Below are 25,467 nucleotides of genomic sequence, written 5' to 3'. Positions count from 1 at the left end.
GCTTGGGTGTTTTAATTTTTGATTTTTAACATTGTTTTGAACTTGTCCGCTGACAGATTTATATTTTATTTGTTAAAAAGTGCGATTGGAGCCGGAAACTGCTAGAAAGCCATTACTGTTATGATCTGGAGAGTATTAAGCACCAATCTTCCATCAAGAGTTACGTGCTGCCTTAATGCCTTTTTCCAATTAGGCACACTTAATTGCCACTATTATGTTTTGTTTGATCTCTGTAAAAAGTTTTTGTTTTTTATTGAAATGATCTGTACATGATGTTATAAAAATTCTAAATTTTCATAATAACATCATAAACATAGAAAGCACAAAGTATGTTTATCAATCAATCTTTGTCTGAGTTGGATGCTGACATAAGACTGCTTATCTAGATGCTTGTGGCAAGAAAATTTTATGATATTAGTCAAAAAATATAAAATGTCTAAAATATTTGCATTTTGTCTATTTTATAAAATATAAGTGCTAGAAAAGTATAATTTTCCCTAAAATGGAGTCAATTTGTTTTGCCCATGAACAGAAAAAACTGCAGTAAATAAAAAAAGTTAAATTACCAAGTAAACAGTCCTAACTCCTAAAAGAGAAAAATACAAATTTATAATATACAAAAAAAGAATCATTGATAATGTGGAATTTATAAAGAAATGTAGTGTATCCAACTAGTTTTGTGAAAATGCTATGAAAGTAAGGGTAATGAATAATTGGGACAACCATGGATTTTATTGTAGTGAATAGTGTAGCCTCTCACAAGGGAGAACTTCAGTTTCAGCTCCTGTTAATGAAAATGTTTGTATGGGGATAATAGAAGACTTACTTCAAGAAATTCTTATACAAGTAGGTTCCTGCAAGAACTTGAGATGTTGAGGTGTTTTTGGCTATGACTTATATTAAGCCCCTTGCCCAGCTTTGAATGTGTCCTTGTGCTTCTGCAGATGTTAAGATACAGAAAAAAGGTGGATTATCACTCCAGTGTGATAGTCTTTGGTGCCACCATAGGTAACCTCACTTCCCTAGAATGGCAAAACCTTAAGTTTGTATTGTTTCCTGAATCCAAACCAAAATAATGAATTAACTAAAAACTATCCATACTGTGTAAAGTTAAACATTTTGTTGTAGATTATAGAGAAGGATATCAACCCATATGTTGACCAGTGGGAAGAAGAGGGTCAGTTTCCTGCCCATGAAGTCTTTAAGAAGTTAGGGTCTGCAGGATTTTTAGGGGTCACAAAACCAACAGGTATGTATTGCTGCATTATGATAAGTGTAGAGTGAGATGTGTGATTATGATGTAGTGTTTCATACTGTGACCTTAAGTAAACATTTAATGAAATATTGGAATGGCATTTAAAAAAGTGAGCTCATTATTGAATAGTACAAGCGAAGTAAGAAAAAAAAAGACAATAAAATTCATGTTATGCTTGTATTCTAAGCAGATAATCTTGTAATTGTTATATTATTCATTAGCCAATTAGTAATAAAATGGTGTTTATGTCTGCATTGTTTGGTGGAAATTTCGGCTTATTGTGTTTTCAGTCTGCATGCCAGTCTCTCTGTTCAATCATTACATAATTATATTCTATATGGAAGATCCCTTACCGTATATTGTACAACAATCTATTCTTACCCTTTTTCTGCTGAATTTCTGAAATGGACTTGTTCACCTTCAGTTTTGGAACTTTCAGTTATCAATGTTAAGGATATCAATATGACAACTTTAAATAAAGTGGTCAGATGGCACAAGTGGCAAAGGCTTATTATTATTTTAATTCCAGCAGGCCAATGAATAAATATAATGTAGTATTACATGTATAAAGTAATGGTGTAAATAAAACAAGATAATAATTATTTTGTCATTCAAGATTAAGGATAAATTGAAACAAGGTTACAAAGTATACTGTATGAATTTTAATAGTTTTCTTTAATTAAGATATAAAGATTGAAGACATTGAGCTATGTTCATTGTGTAATTTATACATAACTCTTGGTAATGTTACAGAATATGGTGGACTGGGTCTTGACTTTAGTTATAGCGTGGCTGTAGCTGAGGAACTTGGAGCAATCAACTGTGGAGCTATACCAATGGCTATAGGTGTACAGACAGACATGGCAACGCCAGCCCTTGCTTCGTATGTTAATATTTCTCTAATAAAACATTACTTGATTGTGGTCAAAGAATTTCCCTAGCTTGATCATAATACCTAAAGTTACACTAAAATGTAGCACCCTTACTAATTCATATTACAAAAATCAAAATCAGCTAGCTCATTCATGCCATCTGATCATGGTGTTCTTTAGTAGCTATTTCTTTGGAATCATTCTGAAATTTAACCAAAAAATGACAAATCCAGTTTTCAAAAATGGGTAAGTCCATGAAAGATATTTAGGGTGGCTAGTGTATAATTATAAAGAATGTATCAGCTGATTCATACCATATGTGCCATATGTGTACTTTAAAGGTGAATAAACTATTGGATTTATCATACTTTAAAAAAAGTATAACATTTTTGATATGAGATGTCACTGACAGATGTTAATTATTGAATTTGTTACTGTAGGTGGGCTGACAAGAGTTCATAATTAGAAAACATTACTGTAAGTTGAACCCTTAACCTTCTTCAATCAAAAGTACTTTAGTTTTTGTAACCAGAATAGAGCCTGAACAGCCTTCATATCCATGCAGAAGTCTTATATGGTTCTATACTGATGACTTACTATTACTTCTCAAAATTTGACAAAAGACAGTTTGGAAAATGTAAAATGTAGACCAGGCTAGTCCATTAATTACACATTCAACAGGTTTAATTTTCCTTTCCAACTTATTTATGTAGTACACCTTCTTTATTAGGCTACATGGTTCCGATTTATAGGTCACAGCTTCATTAATGCATTTACTTTTGTTTTCAAGCTTAACATTTTTAGTGAAAAAGTTTTATTTATATTTGTAAATTTTAGAATGTTGTGTTATTGATTTTGTACATCATTTCTTTAGTTATGACTGACTGTATTTGAACTTTTTGGATACTACAAAAGTGCATCAAAATTAAAAAGTTTTTGAGAAATAAAGATAAAAGAATTTCTCAGGCATAATCGGCTTTTAAGATAATTAACAAAGTAAAGGGTTAATTACTGAATTTATGACATGACTGCATTGCAGTAGCATGGTATTAAGGTAACTTAGTGAGTATTTGACCTAGATACAAAGATAAATGTTGTTTTAAAACATATCTATTTAAGCTTGATTGTGAAACAAGTTCAATTAAAGTTTATCACTTGGGTGTATTCTTCCTTGAACTAATCAGAATTTTTTTTTTTTCACTTGGGTTTTACGTCACACCGACACAGTATAGGTCATTTGGCGACGTTCCAGTTTTACTGGTGGAGGAAGACCTCAGGTGCCCTTCCAAGCATTTTTTCAGGCACGAACGGGCACCTGAGTAGAACCACCGACTTTCTGTAAGCTAGCTGGATAGCTTACTCACATGAAAGAATCCAAAGTCCCTGTCAGGATTCGAACGCACAGCGGTGAGGGGCAAGTGGTTTGAAGTCAAACCTTAACCACTTGGCCACGGGCGCCCCAACCAGCACTAGCATCATATGAGGAAACTTTGTCATTTCTTGAGAATGACTCAAACTTTACCATCCTTGAATTGAGAAGTAGACATCTAAACCACTTTGCCACAGCTCCCTATTTATGTAGATTTTTTTTCTATATATATTAATTATAAAAAGCTAGCATTAAACATGTGTCCCCCTAGTTCCCTGTTTTTAACATTTTTAATATTTTTTTATCCTTTTTTGAACAACTTTTAATTAACTTTCTGTCTGCGTCCCCACGAGGGGTTTGACACAATTGTAAGATAGATAGATTGTAGTGTTTTAATGTATTTCATATATACAATGTATATCAATACCCTATATAATTATAATACTTGTATATCTATGATTGCTTGAATGCTAATACTGTTATTCTTTTTCTTACAGTTTTGGAAGTGATAAAGTGAAGAAAGAATTTCTTGCACCTACTATAACAGGAGATAAAGTTGCATGTTTAGGTGTCAGTGAGGCAGGAGCAGGATCTGATGTTGCTAGTAAGATTTCTTTGTACTTTCTTTATTTTATACCGAAACAAATTATAGCATTTATTGTTATGCACCTGGTAGTCTGTCCACCTGTTAGAAATTCTCTGTCTGCTCTGTATCTTTTTGACTGATAGAAGGAATTTATTGAAACTACTTGGTAGAAATGTATCCCATAATGAAATGATGTGAAGAGCGCAGATTTGACCTTCCTCAGGTCAAAGGTCTAATATTTTTCAAAACATCCAGAGTTTTGATTTCTTTGTATCCAACTTTAAGTCATTTCCTGGTGAATTTGTACTCATTAAAGAAAATATGGTTGTATTTGGGTTGGTATGTTGACTCACTAATATCTATGAGACCATCCAATGTCTCACAGATTTCACTGTAATAAAACTCAATAAAAATTAAATACACTATACATTTCACTGACAGATCACTTGAATTACTCATACAATGTAGGAAAAAAAAATTGTCATATAGAGAGTTAGTCATACTTGTAACATGTTGTGTTAAATCTGATGAAACTTTAACATCTGTTTTATCATCAATAAGTTCATATAATATAGGATCACATATAAACGAGAAAGGTCATATCTCATATATTGTCATATCTTTACCAATAATTATATGATGTATAAAATTAATGTGTTTTGTAAAAGGACAATCATGAACTTTTATTTTTTTCAATTATTTTATAAAGTACAATGTAAAAAAGCAAACATTTAGTGATCAAATTATATCTTTAAGTATAGGTTACTGGTTTCCTAGTAGTTTCTGGCCTCAAATTGCACTTTTTAACAAATAAAATAAAAATTTGTCTACGGAAGAGTACAAAACTTTGACAGAACAAAGTAATGTACCTGTCCAGCATTGCCATGTTTTAATGTTGCTCTTTAATTTTACTTTTAAATTGGAGTAAAGGCCTGAAATATAACAACTTTTCTCACTTTTATTCAAAATTTCATAGCAATTTTTCAAACCTTTTTTATTTTGAATATAATTCAGTACTGGTATTAAGCAATGTTAAGAAATGTTGTTTTTTTTCAAATAAATATAACATTCCAACCTTTTCTGTGTTGTCTGCAAATATATTGTTTAAAAGTACTGATTTACCTAGAATGGGATCTCAGACATTGTGCATGGGCATTCAAACTAGAATTCCCCAGGTGTTGTTAATTTTTAAATGTTGCAAGTTCTCTTATGTAACTTTAAATAACAAGCAAAATTTTAAAACAATTATCAATCGCTGTACTATATATAAAACAAATGTTTCTGTGATTGATAAAGTAACATTAATGCTTAACTGATAAAAAATAGACTTTACTGGATGAAAATGATAAAGAGCTGGAAATCTGCAAGGAGCTGGAAACTGCAAGGAAACCAGTAATGTTAAATTATTTGTAAGCATTTAACCAATTTAATGTAGTGGTTACTAATACACACTAACCAATTTAGTGTTTGGAATTATTTTTATAAAGCTGTCGATTTACTAGACTGATTCAATTTAGTATTAGTACGTATTTACAAAATTTGATTGGCCAGGCGCTGCACAGTTGCGCGACCAATTTGATTTTGTTAATACATACTAATAAATTTTAACTGGCTTTAATCGGTTTTGAATTATTTTTATAAACAGTCGATTAACTAGACTAATTAACAGTTTGCCGATTTACCAAAGTAAATGTGTTATGATTCATTTGAAATACTGCAGTTGTAAACACTAATACAATTTCACAGTATTTAAAATATAATCAAATGTACATGTGTATAACTGAACTTGTGTGAACAATGTATATAATAAATAAATAGATAAACTGACACCGTCACCTAAGTATTTGTGCAATTCCTGTTACATGAAAGTTTCATGATCAAATTATATTTTACAACTGTCATGGAATTATTTTAACGTAAACTTGATGATCAAAAATGATGATGAATTGAAGAAGAGTGCATAGCATCAGTGAAATACGTCCAAAATTATTTTTTTAAAGAAATATGAAAAAAATTATGTAATGTCTTGAACCTGAGCTGTTTCTCTTCATTTGTGGCAATGTTACTTATCAAAATATTGTAATTGTTTTTCACTTAAGGGAACCACAGTACAAATATGATCTGTCAGACATATATGGAAACAGACTCAATTCTTCCTTGTAGCTGTTTCACATATATGAAAAATAATCAACAAAACAAGTAAATGACACTTTATAATGCTTATGTTTCAACCCTTTTATGATATTTGGAAATTGACAATGATTTTGATATTTGGAAATTGACAATGATTTCAACAACACCAATTGTTTTAACTAGTGCTTGTTATACCCATTTAAAGAAAACGATGACCATACTGTTTTTAGGTTTATTAATTGTTACGAATACTAGATTCTTAGTAACTGTGTTTTATAAGTTAAAATTATCATCTCTTAAGCTGCTATCCAACTTTCTTACTTCTGTAGATCTTATATTTACTGGGAAAGTTGAGAAAATTAGTTATTGCCTCCACTTGAAAAAATAATGTAATTGTTATGCTTTGTTTCTATGCCCCCACTCTAGGGGGGGGGGGGAATTAGATTTGCACTTGTCCATCTGTCGGTGCATCCATGAGTGAAATCTCATGTTATGTCACATGTAGCTCTGAAAGTGCTTGAGCTAGAGTCCACAAACTTTACAGGAATGATGAAGCATCTGAAGTTGTTCACCTCTGGTTTTGCATGTGGATTATTTCAGTTTTGTCAAGAGTTATTGCCCTTGACTTAGTAAAAATTTGCAATTTTCAACTTGTGTCCTGTGAAGCCCAAAAAGTAATTGACCTAGATTAATGAACTGTACAGAAGTATTGGTCAGCATGTGTAGTTGTGCACCTGGGTGTTTGCTTGTGGATATATTCAGTATTTGTAGAGTTATTGCCCTTTGTAAAACTTTGAAATTTTTAGCTTGTGTCGTGCGTAGCCCAAAAAGTATTTGACCTGGAGTCATGAATCTTTACAGAAACGTAAAACAAGTCACCATGTGTAGTAATGATTATTAGGTTTATGACAATGTAATACTAATAGGAATTTAAAATTGTACTAAGTAATTAAAACCATGCCTGGTTTCCTGTCAAAAATGCGTTGAATTTCACAAATTCATAGCAGATGAATTTACATTGTACTTAACAAACAAAGACTAATGCTATAAAAGAACAAATTGTTTTTATATTTTTGAAATAATAGAGAAAAGATTTCTCTATAATTAATGATTATGTTATTCATTTATTGTCATAATAAAGTATGAATTCAAGGGTATGTGATGTTATTTTTGAAGATTTATTAAGGAAATCTGTAATGTGATTGTCAATTTGTTGAATGTATTGATAACAGATGGTAATGTTTTGATATTTCATGCTAGTTTTTCTCTCTCATACATGTTATATTTGAATACAATGTTGATTGGTTTTACAAAATGATTGCAACAGTTGATGGTGTTTTATGGTGGAATAAAGATGAATCTTGTCATTCAAACTCTGTTTTTATGTTGTAAAAAAGTTCTGTTTGTCAGTCAAGTGAGAGAGAAACCTACAGTTTATTAACACAAGGTTTTTTATGAATTGATTTGCCTAGCATAAGGGAAAGTACATTAAAAGTTTATTGGACTCCACGGAGGTTGAGTTGTTTTTTTTACATCAAGAGCCTGAAAATATATTTATGAGATTTCTGTACCATTTGATGTTGTTCCAAACCAATAACTTGTGTGCAAATTTTCAGATCATTCTGTTACCCTATTTTTCTAGAATAATTACTTTTATTGAGCAAAGTGACCTAAAAAATGAAAAGTGTTTCATCACCTTTCACTCAAATGACCTAAAAATCAATATTGAATTCAGTTTTGAGTATTATCTTTATATTACCCTTTGCAGAATTTTTCATTTTTAATGCTTCACTTGATTTATGTAAGGAATTCATATTTTAGATTTTTCTTTGGTCTAAGTGAAGTTGCTTTAATGGATTTCAATATTAAATACAGATAGAATGATCTACAGACGTTTTTGGATTTTTTTCATATAAACTAATCGGCAAAATTAAAACACTTCAATTATAGAATTTCTAAAAACTTGGCATGTTGTTAAATATGATAATATAAATATTTAATGCGGAAAAAAAAAATTGCCGATAATTGTATTATATATGAAAACTCCCGAAAACATCCTTAAGAACCTAAATGTCAGACCACATGGATGTTCTCTCATGGCCTGGCTCTGAACAGCTCACTTTTGGTTACTGCAGATGGTTAGTTAATGTCATCGTTTGATGCATACTTTAATGTCCATGGCGTGTATAGAATTTTTACCATTTCAAGGTTGTAAACAACATGTTGTTTTAACAATGTACTTTTTAACATTATCAAAAACAAGTTACAAATAATGTGATTTAATTATTTGTTTCAACCCTGTTGTCTCTTATGTTCTGTATATATAATATGTTTATATTATTTTTGTCATTTTTTTTTACCATTTCATCATATTGGTTAAAACATGTTCTTTATATGATGTTCTTCTTAACATTTGCGTAAACAAACTTAAAATTATGAAAATTACATTGTACTTTTACAAAAGGAGAAGAAAAAACTTGTTGTAAATTGAACTTTAGGGGAAGTCTGTATGATTTTAAAGCATTTTCATGGAGGAGTTGATAGGGGAAGGCATATTTTAAAGGCCTCTGCTATAGAAGGGGAAAAAACAAACACCCTGTAAGATAATTTGTTACTTTTGAGCCAAAGTGAGCCAGAGGATTCTTTTTTTTCCTACTAATCTATAGCCAGAATGCATCATTTGCCCAAGCTCTATACTGTTAATTTCATGATTTGTGTTTTAAAATGATTTAAACTCTTTACTGGTACAAAGTTAAAAGTTGGTGCAGGACAACACTTATTTTGCACATGAACTTATTTTACTGTAATAAACATGGAGCATATAGTTAGCAGTACATGGAACTTGCTGCTTGTTTATTGTATGCCTTTGATCTCAACTAGCAAGATGACTTTAATGTAAAAGTTATACATGTATTAAAACTTTGGTTTTCTTTTTGTGGATTTTACTTACATTTTGTAATACACAAATTCCCCAGTATAAAACATAATGTATTGTAGCTAAATTTGATCCTGTTAGGTAAAAATAAACAAATGATAAACAAATTCTTGAGCATAATTATTTATATGTATTGAAATGCTTTTAAAGAAATTTCCTGTCTCATTAAGCATTCTCACATTTCATAGATTATGATTTTTCAGTTATACATGTTCATGTCATATGTCATTTATGTATCATAATTGAGCCGTGTCATGACAAAACCAACAGAATGGGTTTGCGACCAGCATGGATCCAGACCAGCCTGCGCAGTCTGATCAGGATCCATGCCATTGGCTTACAAACTCTATAACCAGTATAGAAACCGATAGCGAACAGCATGGATCCTGATCAGACTGCGCGGATGCGCAGGCAAGTCTGGATCCATGCTGGTCGCAAACCCATTATGTTGGTTTTGTCATGACACGGCTCATATGTTGTATTTGTATATTTAAAATGGTGATGATCTTGTTATCCTTAACCCATTACTTCATGAGAATTTTGTGAAAAATGTCTGTTTTCATTGAAAAGTCTCCCGTTACAAGTTCAAATTGCTATAAAACTATAAAAACTTCTTCGATACTAATCAAACTTGTCACAAATGTTGACTGGACCATTGCCTTTGTAACAACATGCTCAGTCTTAAATTTCCTGTTACCATGGTAACGAGGGGACATCTCAAAATTGCCAAAAATCACTATTTTGCATTGATTTTTTCCATCAAAATTGATTTCAAAGTGCTGCAACTTCTCGATGGATTCAGAAAGAGTCAAAGGTATTTCAGTGTTGGTTACATGTTACCTTATGATCGACCTGGGGTCATTTTTAGCCTCTCACAAGTCCAAAATTTTCTTGGTGATGAGAGGGACTACCGCCCCCCTTCAAACCCCCCAAACAGAAGGGGCACATCCCCCTTCTGGCAACCCCCTGATGTACCTTTTGGATGGGGGGGGGGCAACTTTTTTATCCACATTTTCCAAACAAAAACATGTGTTTTGGCCCAAACAGGACATTTTTACACTATTTGAGCCCTAAAAGAGGGGGAGGGGGGGGGGGTCGAAAGTGCTTAATGTTTCGCCTATATATGAGGTAAAGGGTTAAACCAAGTAACAAAATTTCTGTTCTGTTTGTATTTTCACATAATCGTAATTTTATATTATTATTATGTATATTGAACATTTCAGGTATACAGACTAAAGCAGTCAAACAAGGTGGTGACTATGTGATCAACGGTGGTAAAATGTGGACCACCAATGGTTTCCAGGCAGACTGGATGTGTCTGTTAGCTAACACAAGTGATGGCCCTGCTCACCGTTCTAAATCACTCATTTGTCTACCTATGGATACCAAAGGTATGGTCTTATGACAGATGCTTAATTGTCACCTTAGTGCAGTAACAGGTTGGTTAACTCCTAATATATATAAATCATATAAGGAGTTGATCTTACCTTACTATGTAAAAAAATACAACACTAAGGTGACATTATGGTTTTTACAATATATTCCTTAAGCAAAGTTTAAATAAATGAAAATGGTTGCGCGATAGCTCAGTTTGTTGGACCACTGACTGTCACTCCTGAGGTACCGGGTTCCATCCTGGGTTACACCCTTGGAATCTTTCAGAAACACTATCAGTGTTTCCCACCTACTTAGTGGTGTACTGGTAAGAAATGCAGGTAATGCTCTCATGTATCAGTGCTATACACTGGGCATGTAAAAGTACCAAGGAGTCTATTCAATATGAGCTGGCGCCTGGTTCCCAGATTCCCTTTTATCTCATAGCTGTCTCAAAAGTCTGCTGATGTAAGGGTCAAACTGGAAATAAAATAAGTGCTTGCATTTTTATCCCCAGCCGATGGAATCGGGAGGGGGATATAGTTTTGGCGTTGTCCGTCCGTCCGTCCATCCATCTATCCGTTCGTCCGAATTTCGTTTCCGGAGTAGTTCTCTGCAACAACTGGCTGGAATTCAACGAAACTTTATGGGAATCATCAATATCAAGAGGAGATGCGCATCTGACCGTCCGTCCATCCGTCCGTCCGAATTTCGTTTCCGGAGTAGTTCTCTGCAACTACTGGCTGGAATTCAACGAAACTTTATGGGAATCATCAATATCAAGAGGAGATGCGCATATCGTCAGCTTGTTCCGGTCAGACCCTTTAACTCAAGAGTTATGGTCCTTGATAAGTTATGTAGAATGCATATAGAGTAAAATTTTGTTTCCGGAGTAGTTCTCTGCAACTACTGGCTGGAATTCAACGAAACTTTAGGGGAATCATCAATATCAAGAGGAGATGCGCATATCATCGGCTTGTTCTGGTCAGACACTTTAACTCGGAGTTATGGCCCTTGCTTAGTTATGTAGTATGCATATAGAGTAAAAATCGTTTCCGCACTACTTCTCTGCAACTACTGGCTGGAATTCAACGAAACTTTATGGGAACCTTCAATACCAAGAGGAGATGCGCATATCGTCGGCTTGTTCCGGTCAGACACTTTAACTCAGAGTTATGGCCCTTGATAACTTATGCAATATCCATAAAGAAAAATATTTGTTTCCTCGCTACTTCTCTACTACTACTGGCTGGAATTCAATGAAACTTTATGGGATACTAAGAGGAGATATGCATATAGTCGCCTTGTTCCAGTCAGATACTTATAACTCAGATTGATGGCCCTTGATTAGTTATGTAGTATGCATACATCTCATTGGCATTTCCAGATTTTACTATCTAACACAAAGTTATGGCCCTGTTATTGCCCTGAATATTTATCAAGTTCAAAGAATATTACTGTTTATGCCATGATTAATATATAAATAAAGCCTTATGTCTTCAGTTGTTGTGTTAATAACCAGTACTCGGCGGGGGATATAAATTCAACGAATTTGCTTGTTGTATGTTATCCTTGACAGTCTGGTCTAAAGAAATTCATACATTCAAAAATTTGTAACAGTATCAGCTATTATTCTGTCCAAAAATGTAAATGGTATCTGTGGTTCTGTCTTGTGTGTTCTAAGTAATTCTTTGCTTTCTGTTATCATTAAAAGAATAATTTAGGCTATTTATAAGCAGATAAATGTTCATACAATGTCTTATATACATGTCTCTATTAATAAACTGCATTGATTGACTTGGTTTGCAGAATTTTGGAATTTTGATAATTTTTGCATGACCTAACTACTTTCATTTTTAAAAGTTAAAAATAAGGATATTAAAATACTAATTGACCTTGATGGACAAGTGTTATGATTGTCTTTTATCATGATGTGTACAAATCTATTAACAGAATATTGAAATTTGATCATATGAGGTGATCCATCTACCTTTGTGAAGTTTATACTAAGCCTGGATTTTCGATGATTGTAAAAGAGGTTGTTTTTAAGGAATTGTTTTTCGTATTCCGTACACATAGCTTTCAAATGAGACACATTATTCTTTTGACATCAATTTAAAATAAAAGGCCCCTATCTCTGGTATACTAATATGGGCTCCTGCTTGTGCCTGCAAAAATATACAACTAACAGCAGCTGTAGGGGAAGGCAAGAAGAAATGCTATATTATTATTTTATCATTAACTAGGAATTCATCATGCTAAGAGGATAGACAAACTTGGTATGAGAAGTTCTGATACTGCTCAGATATTTTTTGAAGATGTACGTATACCACAAGACTATATCATTGGAGAGGAAGGGATGGGCTTTACATATCAGATGATTCAATTTCAGGCAGAGAGAATGTGGGCTGTGGCCGCAGGTATGTTACACTGAACTTATAGCTTACATAGCTTAATAGATGATAATATTAAAGTCAATTTTAGCATTGTAAATTGATGTTAATGTAATGGATACTGGTATGTAACTCCACTATTAGAAGAATAGGGAGAGCTATTGTACTCATTTCAGTGCTGGCGTTGCACTTTTGTTAAGCTTTTGTGTGCAAGGTGGTACCTGAAAAACGACTTAACCTTTTACCCCATGAGCATATTGCGAAAAATGGCCTTTTTCATTGAAAAGCCTCCTGTAACAAGTTCAAACTGCTATGAAACTATGAAAAATGCTGCAATGCTGATGAAACCTGGCACAAATGTTGACTGGACCATTGCCTCTGTAACAGCATGCTCAATCGTAAATTTCCTGTTACCATGGCAATGGGGGGAAGTCTCAAAATTGCCAAAAATCACTATTTTGCATTGTTTTTTTCCATCAAAACTGATTTCAAAGTGCTGCAACTTCTCAATGAATTGAGATATAGTAAAAGGCTTTTCAGCGTCGGTTACTATTTACCCTAAGATCGACATGAGGTCATTTTTAGCCTGTCACATGTCTAAAATTTTCTTGGCGATGAGGGGGACTCCGCCCCCCTTCAAACCCCCCAAACAAAAGGGGGCACATCCCTCTTCTGGCAACCCCCTGATGTAACATTTGCATGGGGGACGGCGCCGAAAAAGTGGTCACTTTTTTTAACAACATTTCTCAAATGAAAAATGGTGTTTGGGGCCTAAATAGGGCATTTTTTCACTGTTTGAGGCCTCAAAAAGGGGGGGGGGGCCAAAAAGCCGTCGAAACACACTTATATAATGGAAAAGGTTAAGGGAATGGGTTGAAATGTCACACAATTATTTGAAAACATAATAGTTTAGAGTCTAGTCTTAGTAAGATTGCATGGAAGTGTAGGCTAAGTTTGACTTTGTGCTGTAGGTAAATGCTAATCACTTACCATCAGGCTAGGTAAATGATTACTCTGTGACTATTTCTTAAGGATTATTGATACAATAATTATTGGATCGTAAGTAAAGCTTTAATAATGGTGGATTATTTACTTTTAATCTGCCTGAACCAAAAGCCACTTGTATATAGCTCAGCCATCCTGCAGATCCATGCAGTCTGAATAGGATCTATACTGTTGGTAGCTTTTTTTTTTGTATTACCAAAAAACAATTGGGGGGGTGGGGGGGGCAGTGACTTTATTTTTGAGTTATCTGCCCATAAAAATTCAGATGGACTGCAGGGAAAACTCTGTAACACAAATATAGCAAATTAAGGGTTATAGCTGAATCACTATCAGGATAATTAAAAGTTGTTTACTATGGTGGATCATTAAAGGTATAGCTGTTAGAAAGAATTAGAAAAGAGGTACCTTAAGTGGATTTTTGTAATTGTTGCCATGTGGTAGGTATTAGGTTTATTCACAAATGATATTTTAGTTCTAAAACATTTTTAAAAGAATACTGCTGTATAGTATGTACATTAAAGTTAGAATAACCTGCTTTGTTTGAGGAACGTTAAAGTTAGTTACATTTGTTCAGCTTTTGAGAAGTAACCGTTTGAACATTTCAGCAATTTTGCCTTTACAGGCAATTATACAGTCAACAATCGAATACACTCGTACAAGGAAAGCCTTTGGATTTCCCATCCTTAACAATCAAGTTGTACATTTTACTCTGGCAGAATTAGAGACTGAGTTGGAACTTCTCCGATCTTTGCTATATAGGACTGTAGGTAAGTCCACTATATCTTGTTAAATTGAGCTTTTCCTTGTGTGTTGTATTTGCTTAAAGTTCATATTCCTAGTAGTTTTGTAAAGCTGTAATATTGATTTATTTTGCAAATTCACGGGGTTTTTTTTTAGGAAAAGATCAATTTTGTAATTTTTATACCCCCGCACAACAAAGTTGTAAGGGGGGTATACTGGAATCAGCTTGTCCGGCCGTCCGGCTGTCCGGCTGTCCGGCCGTCCGGCTGTCCGTCGGTTTTTTCTTGTCCGCCCAATAACTTAAGATTCCTTTGACCCTTAGTCTTCATATTTGGCATGGAGGTTAGTCATGATTAGTAGATGACCCCTATTGATTTTGAGGTCACTAGGTCAAAGGTCAAGGTCACAGGGGCCTTGACTTCAAAAAGCTTGTCCGCCCAATAACTTAAGATTCCTTTGACCTACAGTCTTCATATTTGGCATGGAGGTTAGTCATGATTAGTAGATGACCCCTATTGATTTTGAGGTCACTAGGTCAAAGGTCAAGGTCACAGGGGCTTTGACTTCAAAAAGCTTGTCCGCCCAATAACTTAAGATTCCTTTGACCTACAGTCTTCATATTTGGCATGGAGGTTAGTCATGATTAGTAGATGACCCCTATTGATTTTGAGGTCACTAGGTCAAAGGTCAAGGTCACAGGGGCCTTGACTTCAAAAAGCTTGTCCGCCCAATAACTTAAGATTCCTTTGACCTACAGTCTTCATATTTGGCATGGAGGTTAGTCATGATTAGTAGATGACCCCTATTGATTTTGAGGTCACCAGGTCAAAGGTCAAGGTCACAGGGATTTGACTTCAAAAAGTTTGTCCGCCCAATAACTTTAGATTCCTTTGACCCACAGTCTTCATATTTGGCATGGAGGTTAGTCATGATTAGTAGATGACCCCTATTGATTTTGAGGTCACCAGGTCAAAGGTCAAGGTCACAGGGACTTTGACTTCAAAAAGTTTGTCCGCCCATTAACTTAAGATTCCTTTGACCCACAGTCTTCATATTTGGCATGGATGTTGATCATGACTATAAGGTGACCCCTATTGATTTTGAGGTCACTGGGTCAAAGGTCAAGGTCACAGAGGCCTTGACAAAAAAAAAGCTTTTCTTCTCAATTGCTAAAGAATGTCCTGTCCGCAATGTATTGATTTTGACATTTTCACATTTGAAGCATGTAGAATACATAACTTAGCAATGCACTGGCTTAGTAACTTCAGATTTGGCAGGGAGGTTGTCCTTGAGCTCTAAATGGCCACTGTTGATTCTGACAAAGTGGTATGCGGGGGTATTCACGCCATGATAGTGGCAGTTCTAGTTTTTACTGGTGTGACTATCCTTTAATATAGAAATGTTATTTTAAGTGAAATAATGTATAACTGCCTATGTGACAAAACTGCCCCATAACGACATTGAGATTTTTTTTAAGAAAAGCACTTTGTTTAAATTTTGACATATTGAAGTTAAGTTGATGGACAGGGGAATTTCCTTTTAAGACTTAAGAACTGAATTATCATTAAAAACTTGTTTGTCAATTGAAGAAAGAATAAAATGACATTAAGGATTGTTATGCTGGCAGTCAATTTTTTTACTGTTGTTTTGTTTTTTGTTTTTCCCCAGCTTTGTATGTCCAAGGTAATGATGTTACTAAGTTGGCCTCTATGAGTAAACTGAAGGCAGGAAGATTAGCAAGGGAGATAACTGATAAATGTTTGCAGTTTTGGGGTGGTATGGGCTTCACAAATGAAGTGCTGATTAGTCGATTTTACAGGTAATCCAGAAAATGTGTTCTCCATTACATACATATTGTATGTAAGATTTAGCTCAGCTTTTGATTATCTTTTTAGCTTGTCTGTTTTGAAGAAAATGTTAAGCTACTATGATGGCTGTGTAATTGTTGTTATCATGCAAAAACTTTAATGTAGCCCATTACTAGAACAATGTTAAAGGTATCAATATGAAACTTGCAATACTTGCTTATCATGGCAAGGGGCATAATTCTGCAAGCTATAGTTTTGGAGTCATGCCCCTTTTTAGCTTAGAATTTTTTGTCAAAAGTGGTTATATTAACAGATAAGTGTTAACACAGCATGTAGTTCTTTTGTTTATTGTCTTGCTCTGCCAAGATGATACATTCTAGTCCAGATCTTTAAATAAATCACAGACAACCACCTGATGTCATACCCCAAGGTTACCATATCACCTAAACAGTTCAGTTCAGGTCTGAGATGAAACTAAAGTGTCATATGAAAATTTTTTATCTCGAAGCATTATGCATAATGCACCAAGATTTTAGGCCATATGAAATGCTATGTACATACTTGCAGTCATGTGATAAAACTTGTCATAACATTTTAACAATCTTCCAAGAAAGTCCACATGAATCTCATCTGCCATGTAAAAGAATTATTTGATATTCTTATTCAAGAATTACCTATGTAAATAGGGCATCTAAAAGCTAAAAAAAGACTAACAAAAAAAAAAAAAGATATTTAAAAAGCTTATGAAAGTTAAGTGATTTCACTTAGGTAAACACTATAGTGTCTGAAATAAGACAGAGAGGGACACCTGAAGTCTTCCTGAATCAAATTTAATGGCTGGAAAGTCACTGTTTGAACTTTAAGTTGCTAGGCTGACATATAGCAGCAGCAATACAACGACAGTTTTTGCCCTTAAATCAACTGCTTGTGTTTATAATTTGTTGGTCTGTACATTTTATTGGCCGGGTTGCACTGGTGCAAATCCGGGTTATAGTATGGTGAATGTTGGGCGGCGGGCGGGCGTCCGGGCGGCGGGCGGGCGGGGAAAAAAACTTTCGTAACAGTTTTTTCAGCAACTACTTATCACAGCCTCTTGATATTTGGCATACAGCATTGACACATGGTCCCATACTGTGGGATTTGATTTCAGGTCTGTCGCTCATCCACTTCCTGTTTATCCACTTAGTTAAATTAGTTAGATTTTTCGACATTAATGGTCAATGCTAGGAAATTTTCGTAACAGTTTTCTCAGCAACTACTTATCACAGCCTCTTGATATTTGGCATACAGCATTGACACATGGTCCCATACCGTGGGATTTGATTTCAGGTCTGTCGCTCATCCACTTCCTGTTAATCCACTTAGTTAAATTAGTTAGATTTTTTGACATTAATGGTCAATGGTAGGAAATTTTCGTAACAGTTTTCTCAGCAACTACTTATCACAGTCTCGATATTTGGCATACAGCATTGACACATGGTCCCATACTGTGGGATTTGATTTCAGGTCTGTCGCTCATCCACTTCCTGTTTATCCACTTAGTTAAATTAGTTAGATTTTTCGACATTAATGGTCAATGGTAGGAAATTTTCGTAACAGTTTTCTCAGCAACTACTTATCACAGTCTCTTGATATTTGGCATACAGCATTGACACATTGTCCCATACCGTGGGATTTGATTTCAGGTCTGTCGCTCATCCACTTCCTGTTTATCCACTTAGTTAAATTAGTTAGATTTTTCGACATTATTAATGGTCAATGATAGGAAATTTTCGTAACAGTTTTCTCAGCAACTACTTATCACAGTCTCTTGATATTTGGCATACAGCATTGACACATGGTCCCATACCGTGGGATTTGATTTCAGGTCTGTCGCTCATCCACTTCCTGTTTATCCACTTAGTTAAATTAGTTAGATTTTTCGACATTAATGGTCAATGGTAGGAAATTTTCGTAACAGTTTTCTCAGCAACTACTTATCACAGCCTCTTGATATTTGGCATACAGCATTGACACATGGTCCCATACCGTGGGATTTGATTTCAGGTCTGTCGCTCATCCACTTCCTGTTTATCCACTTAGTTAAATTAGTTAGATTTTTTGACATTAATGGTCAATGCTAGGAAATTTTCGTAACAGTTTTCTCAGCAACTACTTATCACAGCCTCTTGATATTTGGCATACAGCATTGACACATGGTCCCATACTGTGGGATTTGATTTCAGGTCTGTCGCTCATCCACTTCTTGTTTATCCACTTAGTTAAATTAGTTAGATTTTTCGACATTAATGGTCAATGCTAGGAAATTTTCGTAACAGTTTTCTCAGCAACTACTTATCACAGTCTCTTGATATTTGGCATACAGCATTGACACATTGTCCCATACCGTGGGATTTGATTTCAGGTCTGTCGCTCATCCACTTCCTGTTTATCCACTTAGTTAAATTAGTTAGATTTTTTGACATTATGGTCAATGGTAGGAAATTTTCGTAACAGTTTTCTCAGCAACTACTTATCACAGCCTCTTGATATTTGGCATACAGCATTGACACATGGTCCCATACTGTGGGATTCGATTTTAGGTGTGTAGCTAATCCATTTCCTGTTTACCTACTGTATTTAATTTTCGACATTAATGGGTCAATTGAAAAATTTTTCCGTAACATCACAGCCTCATGATATTTTGTATACATATGCAACCCGGCCTTTTCTGTCTTTGACCCATTTTTACACAATAAGTTTATTATAACATGTATAACAATCTAATTCTTGATAGAGTGTTAAATACATGATAAAATAACATGTATTATAGCCATTGTGAACCGCCTCTGTGGTCGATGGGGTTAGAGTCGATGACTTCTAATCCAGTTTCCTCTCTGGCCTGGGTTCGATCCCCGGGAGATGCTTTGGTAGTTTAGCACGGAGGAAGGCAGTTTAGTACTGGTGTAACTATCTAGGAACAACGGTTAGGAAACTACCTGCCTATATGACTGAAATACTGTTGGGGAAAAAGGCGTAAAATGAAACAAACAAACAAAAAATAGCCATTGTGTTCATTTTATAAATGTTTTGTTATTACTCATGTATAAATGTTCAATAATTATATGTACTGAATCATAATAAAGATGATTATTGATTTAGAAAATGTTAATGTTAACATTAGTCATCAGCCATCTGTCATTAGAACACACACAGATACCAGGCTGTCTCCTTGAACATCAATGTCTTATATACTGGTATAACTTACTTTATGTGGTCTTCATGATCTAGTGATCAAGGTTCCTGACTTGATACCATTGTGACAGTGCCATTATCTCCACCACATGGCTGGAAAATAATTGTTTGACCTTTTGACAGTGCCATTATCTCCACCACATGGCTGGAAAATAATTGTTTGACCTTTTGTCAGTGCCATTATCTCCACCACATGGCTGGAAAATAATTGTTTGACCTTTTGACAGTGCCATTATCTCCACCACATGGCTGGAAAATAATTGTTTGACCTTTTGTCAGTGTCATTATCTCCACCACATGGCTGGAAAATAATTGTTTGACCTTTTGTCAGTGCCATTATCTCCACCACATGGATGGAAAATAATTGTTTGACCTTTTGACATTGCCATTATGTCCACCACATGGCTGGAAAATAATTTGACCTTTTGACAGTGCTATTATCTCCACCACATGGCTGGAAAATAATTGTTTGACCTTTTGACATTGCTATTATCTCCACCACATGGCTTAGGAAAATAATTGTTTGACCTTTGACAGTGCCATTATCTCCACCATATTGCTGGTAAATAATTGTTTGACCTTTTGACAGTGCCATTGTCCTCATAATGACAAAAAAATTTGACTGTAGAGAAAAAAAGAAGGGATATGGAAATAGAACATGTTTAGTGTCCTTATTATAAGTATAGTAAAAGGCCAGAAAGACATGTTACATGTACAGTCAACAACAATTTATAAAAAAAAAACACTAAAGATGTATTGATTTTGTCAAAGTCAAAATGTCATTGCTGTATATATTGTTATGAAACTAGCCACTGCTGAGTAAAAGACATTACCTTGTTATGAAACTCAGTAAGGAAATGGTGCTATTCAAATGTACCATATATATAATGTACATGTAATATATTGGTCAGCATGTGTAGTTATGCATCTGGGGTTTGGATTTTTTAAAGCATACTTAAGTATAAGTTCTTTCATAATCTTGAGGTACATTATACTAAGGAGCTTTAAATAAGTGATTGGTATCATACTGCTTGAGATATCAATTCTACAAATTTCTATGTTGTATAAGAATTTATCATGCCAAAGTCAATGCACCTTCAGTCTTTTTACTGCAAGTAAAACTGGAAAATTCCAATATGACATATAATAGTATCTGTTAAACTCATCACCAATAACATAATTTTGTCACCTTAGTGCAGTAACAGGTTTAAAAAGGGACGCTGAGGTTTTTTGACATGACAGGACTGAAAATGAGTCTTCGAGATAATGTTCCATAAGAAGGTCTAGACCAATAACTTGTGTGCAAAATTTCAGATTATTTGCTTAATCTGTTTTTCCATAATAATTATTCTAATTGTGAAATATGGCCGAAAATTGAAAAGTGTTGCAACCCTATTCACTCAAGTCAGACTAACAGTAGCATGAAAATATGATTTTCAATTTATTGTTTGCATAAATTTCTGCTGTACATGCCCTAGCTAAACTGTGTTAAATTTCCAACTTTATGTTTTAGGCTTTTGGACCTCAGTGGAGTTCCTTTAACTCTTATTAAATTATATAGGAGTTGAACTCATTACTGCACTAAAGAGACATTTTCGTACCACTCACCTTCCATAGTTTGAGATTATATTGAGAATAAAAGACCTTGTCCTGCTACCCTTTTATTAGCTCACCTGAGCTAGCTCAGGGTGAGCTTTAAGGATAGTTTAATGTCCGTCGTCCACCGTCTGTCATCCTGCGTCCGACCACACTTGTTTGTTAACACTCTAGCGGTCACGTTTTTGCCTCAATCATCATCAAACTTTGTCAGGATGCTAATCTAGTTGATAGCTTGGATGAGTTCAACATGGGTCATCTCGGATGAAAAACTATGTCACAGGAGCTAAAAATAGAAAAACCTTGTTAACACTCTAGTGGTCACATTTTTGCCTCAATCATCATCAAACTTGGTCAGGATGCTTATCTAGTTGATAGCTCAGATGAGTTCAACATGGGTCATCTCGGATGAAAAACTAGGTCACAGGAGCTAAAAATATGGAAAAACCTTGTTAACACTCTAGCGGTCACATTTTTGCCTCAATCATCATCAAACTTGGTCAAGATGCTTGTCTAGGTGATAGCTTGGATGAGTTCACACATGGGTCATCTGGGATGAAAATCTAGGTCACCGGAGCTAAAAATAGAAAAAATCTTATGAACACTCTTGTGGCTACTGTTTTGATCGAAATATCCTGTAAATTGGTCTGAAAGTTTGTTTTGATGATTTCTAGGTCAAGTTCGAATATGGGTCACCTGGGTAAAAAACTAGGTCACACTGCTCAAAAATGGATAATCCTTGTTAACACTCTAGTGGTCAAATTTTGACTAACCTGTTATGAAATTTGGTCAGAATGCTTGTCTAGGTAATTGTTCGGATGAGTTTGATGGGTCAGGTGAGCGATCTAGGACCATCATGGCCCTCTTGTTTTAGTAATTCACATTTGCTGTTTGTATGGTCATTTATGATTCAGGGAAATATTAATCATTTGTAATGGTAATTTATTGTTAAAGATTGATATTTTGTTTACTTAATTCATAGAAAATTAAGTTTGATATTTTGGTAGACAGTATTTAACAGGAAATTTATTTTTCAGGGATTTCCGACTGGTTTCTATCGGTGGAGGGGCAGATGAAGTAATGTTATCTATCATCTGTAAATACATGGACACACTGCCATCACCTCCCAAACTCAAATAATCCCTCCCTATATTGTTATAACATCAAATGTAGCACAGTCTACATTCTGTGATAAATGAATGTAGCACAGTCTACATTTTCTGAAAAAATTAATGACTTATAGTCTAAGATTCTGCGGTGAATCATTGAAGCACAGTCTTTAGTCTGATAAACCAAAGAAGAAGTGCCTACAGTTTCTGAAATAAATCAATGGATCACAGTCTACATTCGGGGATAAATTAATGGAACACGGTCAACAATCATATGTTGATAAATTAATGGGTATAATGCCTCGACATGTGGAGCACTTGTTATTTTAATGTTTTGATAATTTGATGAAATTTTCTTAGAACTAGACATTAGATTAATATGATCATGTAAAAGTTTTTTTATAGTTTTATTTGTTACTTATATACTTTTTAAATCCTGGCAATTTGCTTCAGATTTCTAACATTAAAAATGTTGCTTATGTAGAAAAAATGTTTGGAAGTCCTCTTCTACGGGTAAATTTTTGTAAAACATTACAGAATTGTTTGTGACTTTGTGTTTGAGATTATAATGATGGTTGTACATTTGAACTGCGTCATGACAAAACCAACATAATGGGTTTGCGACCAGCATTGATCCAGACCAGCCTGCGCATCCGCGCAGTCTGATCAGGATCCATGCTGTTCTCTTACAAACCCAATAACAAGTAAAGAAACTGATAGAGAACAGCATGGATCCTGATCAGACTGCGCTGGTCTGGATCCATGCTGGTCGCAAACCCATTATCTTGGTTTGTCGTGATGCGGCTCATGTGGTCATCAAGAACAAGATTGTGGCTATTGGAACAGAAAATATTTTTGATGGGTAAATACATGTACAAAAATGGATATTTTTTAACAGTTTCTGTTAATAATTTTCTAGCCCGATCTTTTGACCACACCATATTAAAGTCTGCAAATAATACTAGTAATTGATTAAGAATGTTTAGAGAAAATTCCATAAGTCAAGTGTATCATTTATTATTCATGTGAACTTGGACAAAATATAATGGTATTTAATATAATATATTTTTGGTCCCAGATGTGAAGTAAAAATAGAAAATGACATTTTGACTTTTACCTACTCAAATGTTTGGTTTGCGCAATGCCTCTTTTTCATAACAATAAATATGATAACAATTGAATAGTCTCAGTCTGATCCACAGCTCTTAAAGTTGCTTATACTTTCTTGTTTTTCTGTTTTTTTTCCCTCTGTACATATTCATATAGGGTAAAACTTTAGTGTGATTTTGTTGAATGTATCACTGTTAAAACTTAATTAAGAATGTTTTTATGTTTCTGATTATTATGATGTATTGATTCTGACAGGGATTCATTTATTCATGTTTGTTTTTGTGTGAGGTATTGAGACATCTGGATGTAACATAGCTACACATGTATGTATGTAAGCATATTATGTTTATATTGTACATATTTAAAGTGTAAATAAGACTGATATTTAAGGGTATAGTATACATGTATATACAGGTATCAAAGGTATATTGTGGGCAGGGGAATGTAAGTTGAGTGTAGAAACATTGAACCTGCAGGGACCAAAAGTCAACTAGAAAATGATGATTTATATTTACATAGTGTATTTTGGTGTCTACAGAATTTATTTTAGTTTGATTGTGTAAGAAAGGTAAAGTTTATAGACACCCTCAAATCCATTCCTGGAACCAACCAGTATTGAGGAATGAGTGAAAAGTTTCTTGCTCAACAAAACAACGCCTTGTGCTTGACGGGGTTTGAACCCACATGGAGAGCGATCCTTAGATCACTAGTTTGAAGGCTATACCACCAATTTATGTATTTTGATAACATTGTATTTTGATAACATTGAATTATAAACCATCTATGATGTCATTTGAAATTAGATAATTTGCTTTATGAGTAGTCTTTTTTCTCTCATTCAAATGTGTCTGTGATAATCATTTTAATAAGAAATAAAGAACATTTCATTATTTATTATGTCTGTGTTTTTACTGTTACCTGGAAGATATAAGGAAGAATTAACAGAACATCTCTGAAGTATATAACAGAACTCTGTGACTATCTCTGGCTTAATGGTTGAAGGAAAAAAAACCCCAAAATTTTACTCTGCTTGTCCATCTGTCTGTCTGTCTGTAGTGATGACCAAGACACTACAGTATTGGAAGATAAATAGCCTGTTATTGATGTAAATAGCTGTTGAAAAGAACATGGCCTGGCCAGCTTGCTAGAAGCTGGTAATAGTAAAGTCATTATGTTATATGTATACCCTGATATTATTGTGTTAAACCTGAAGATTGTTAAGTAAGTAATGCTGCAATATGTGACAATATGTTTAATAAAGAACTATAGCACAGGTCAGACTTAACAGAGGATGGCCTGGCTCTATCACATGTCAGACTTAACAGGATGGCCTGGTTCTATCTCAGGTCAGACTTAACAGAGGATGGCCTTGCTCTGTCACAGGTCAGACTAAACGGAGGCTGGTCTGGCTCTATCACAGGTCAGACTAAACGAAGGCTGGTCTTGCTCTATCATAGGTCAGACTAAACAGAGGATGGCCTGGCTCTATCACAGGTCAGACTTAACAGAGGCTGGCCTGGCTCTATCACAGGTCAGACTTAACAGAGGATGGCCTGGCTCTATCACAGGTCAAAACTAAACGGAGGCTGGCCTGGCTCTATTGAAGGTTAGACTAAAGTAGGCTGGTCTGGCTCTATCACAGGTCAGACTACACAAGGCTGGCCTGGCTCTATTGCAGGTTAGACTAATGGAGGCTGGTCAGACTCTATCACAGGTCAGACTAAATGGAGGCTTGTCTGGCTCTATCACAGGTCAGACTAAACGAAGGCTGGCCTGGCTCTATTAGAGGTCAGACTAAACGGAGGCTGGTCTGGCTCTATCACAGGTCAGACTAAACGGAGGCTGGTCTGGCTCTATCACAAGTCAGACTAAACGGAGGCTGGTCTGGCTCTATCACAAGTCAGACTAAACGAAGGCTGGTCTTGCTCTATCATAGGTCAGACTAAA

General features: G+C 34.7%; 1 protein-coding gene across 1 annotated transcript; it reads left to right on the top strand.

Annotated features, from left to right (window-relative positions):
- Positions 1-1,097: 1,097 nt before the first annotated feature.
- Positions 1,098-24,412, top strand: LOC132758798 (probable acyl-CoA dehydrogenase 6). Its single transcript, XM_060750496.1, has 8 exons — positions 1,098-1,249; positions 2,009-2,138; positions 3,994-4,100; positions 10,374-10,541; positions 12,771-12,944; positions 14,528-14,689; positions 16,332-16,482; positions 22,339-24,412. The coding sequence occupies exons 2-8, from the start codon at positions 2,092-2,094 to the stop codon at positions 22,439-22,441; spliced, it is 912 nt and encodes a 303-aa protein (XP_060606479.1). The 5' UTR covers positions 1,098-1,249; positions 2,009-2,091; the 3' UTR covers positions 22,442-24,412.
- The last annotated feature ends 1,055 nt before the right edge of the window (positions 24,413-25,467 follow it).

The sequence above is a fragment of the Ruditapes philippinarum genome, unplaced genomic scaffold (genome assembly GCF_026571515.1).
Source record: "Ruditapes philippinarum isolate M1 unplaced genomic scaffold, ASM2657151v2 ctg300_1_1_1_1, whole genome shotgun sequence".
In the NCBI taxonomy this organism is placed as follows: domain Eukaryota; kingdom Metazoa; phylum Mollusca; class Bivalvia; order Venerida; family Veneridae; genus Ruditapes; species Ruditapes philippinarum.
Note: the sequence above shows the minus strand (reverse complement) of the source record. Positions and strands in the feature narration are given on the sequence as shown.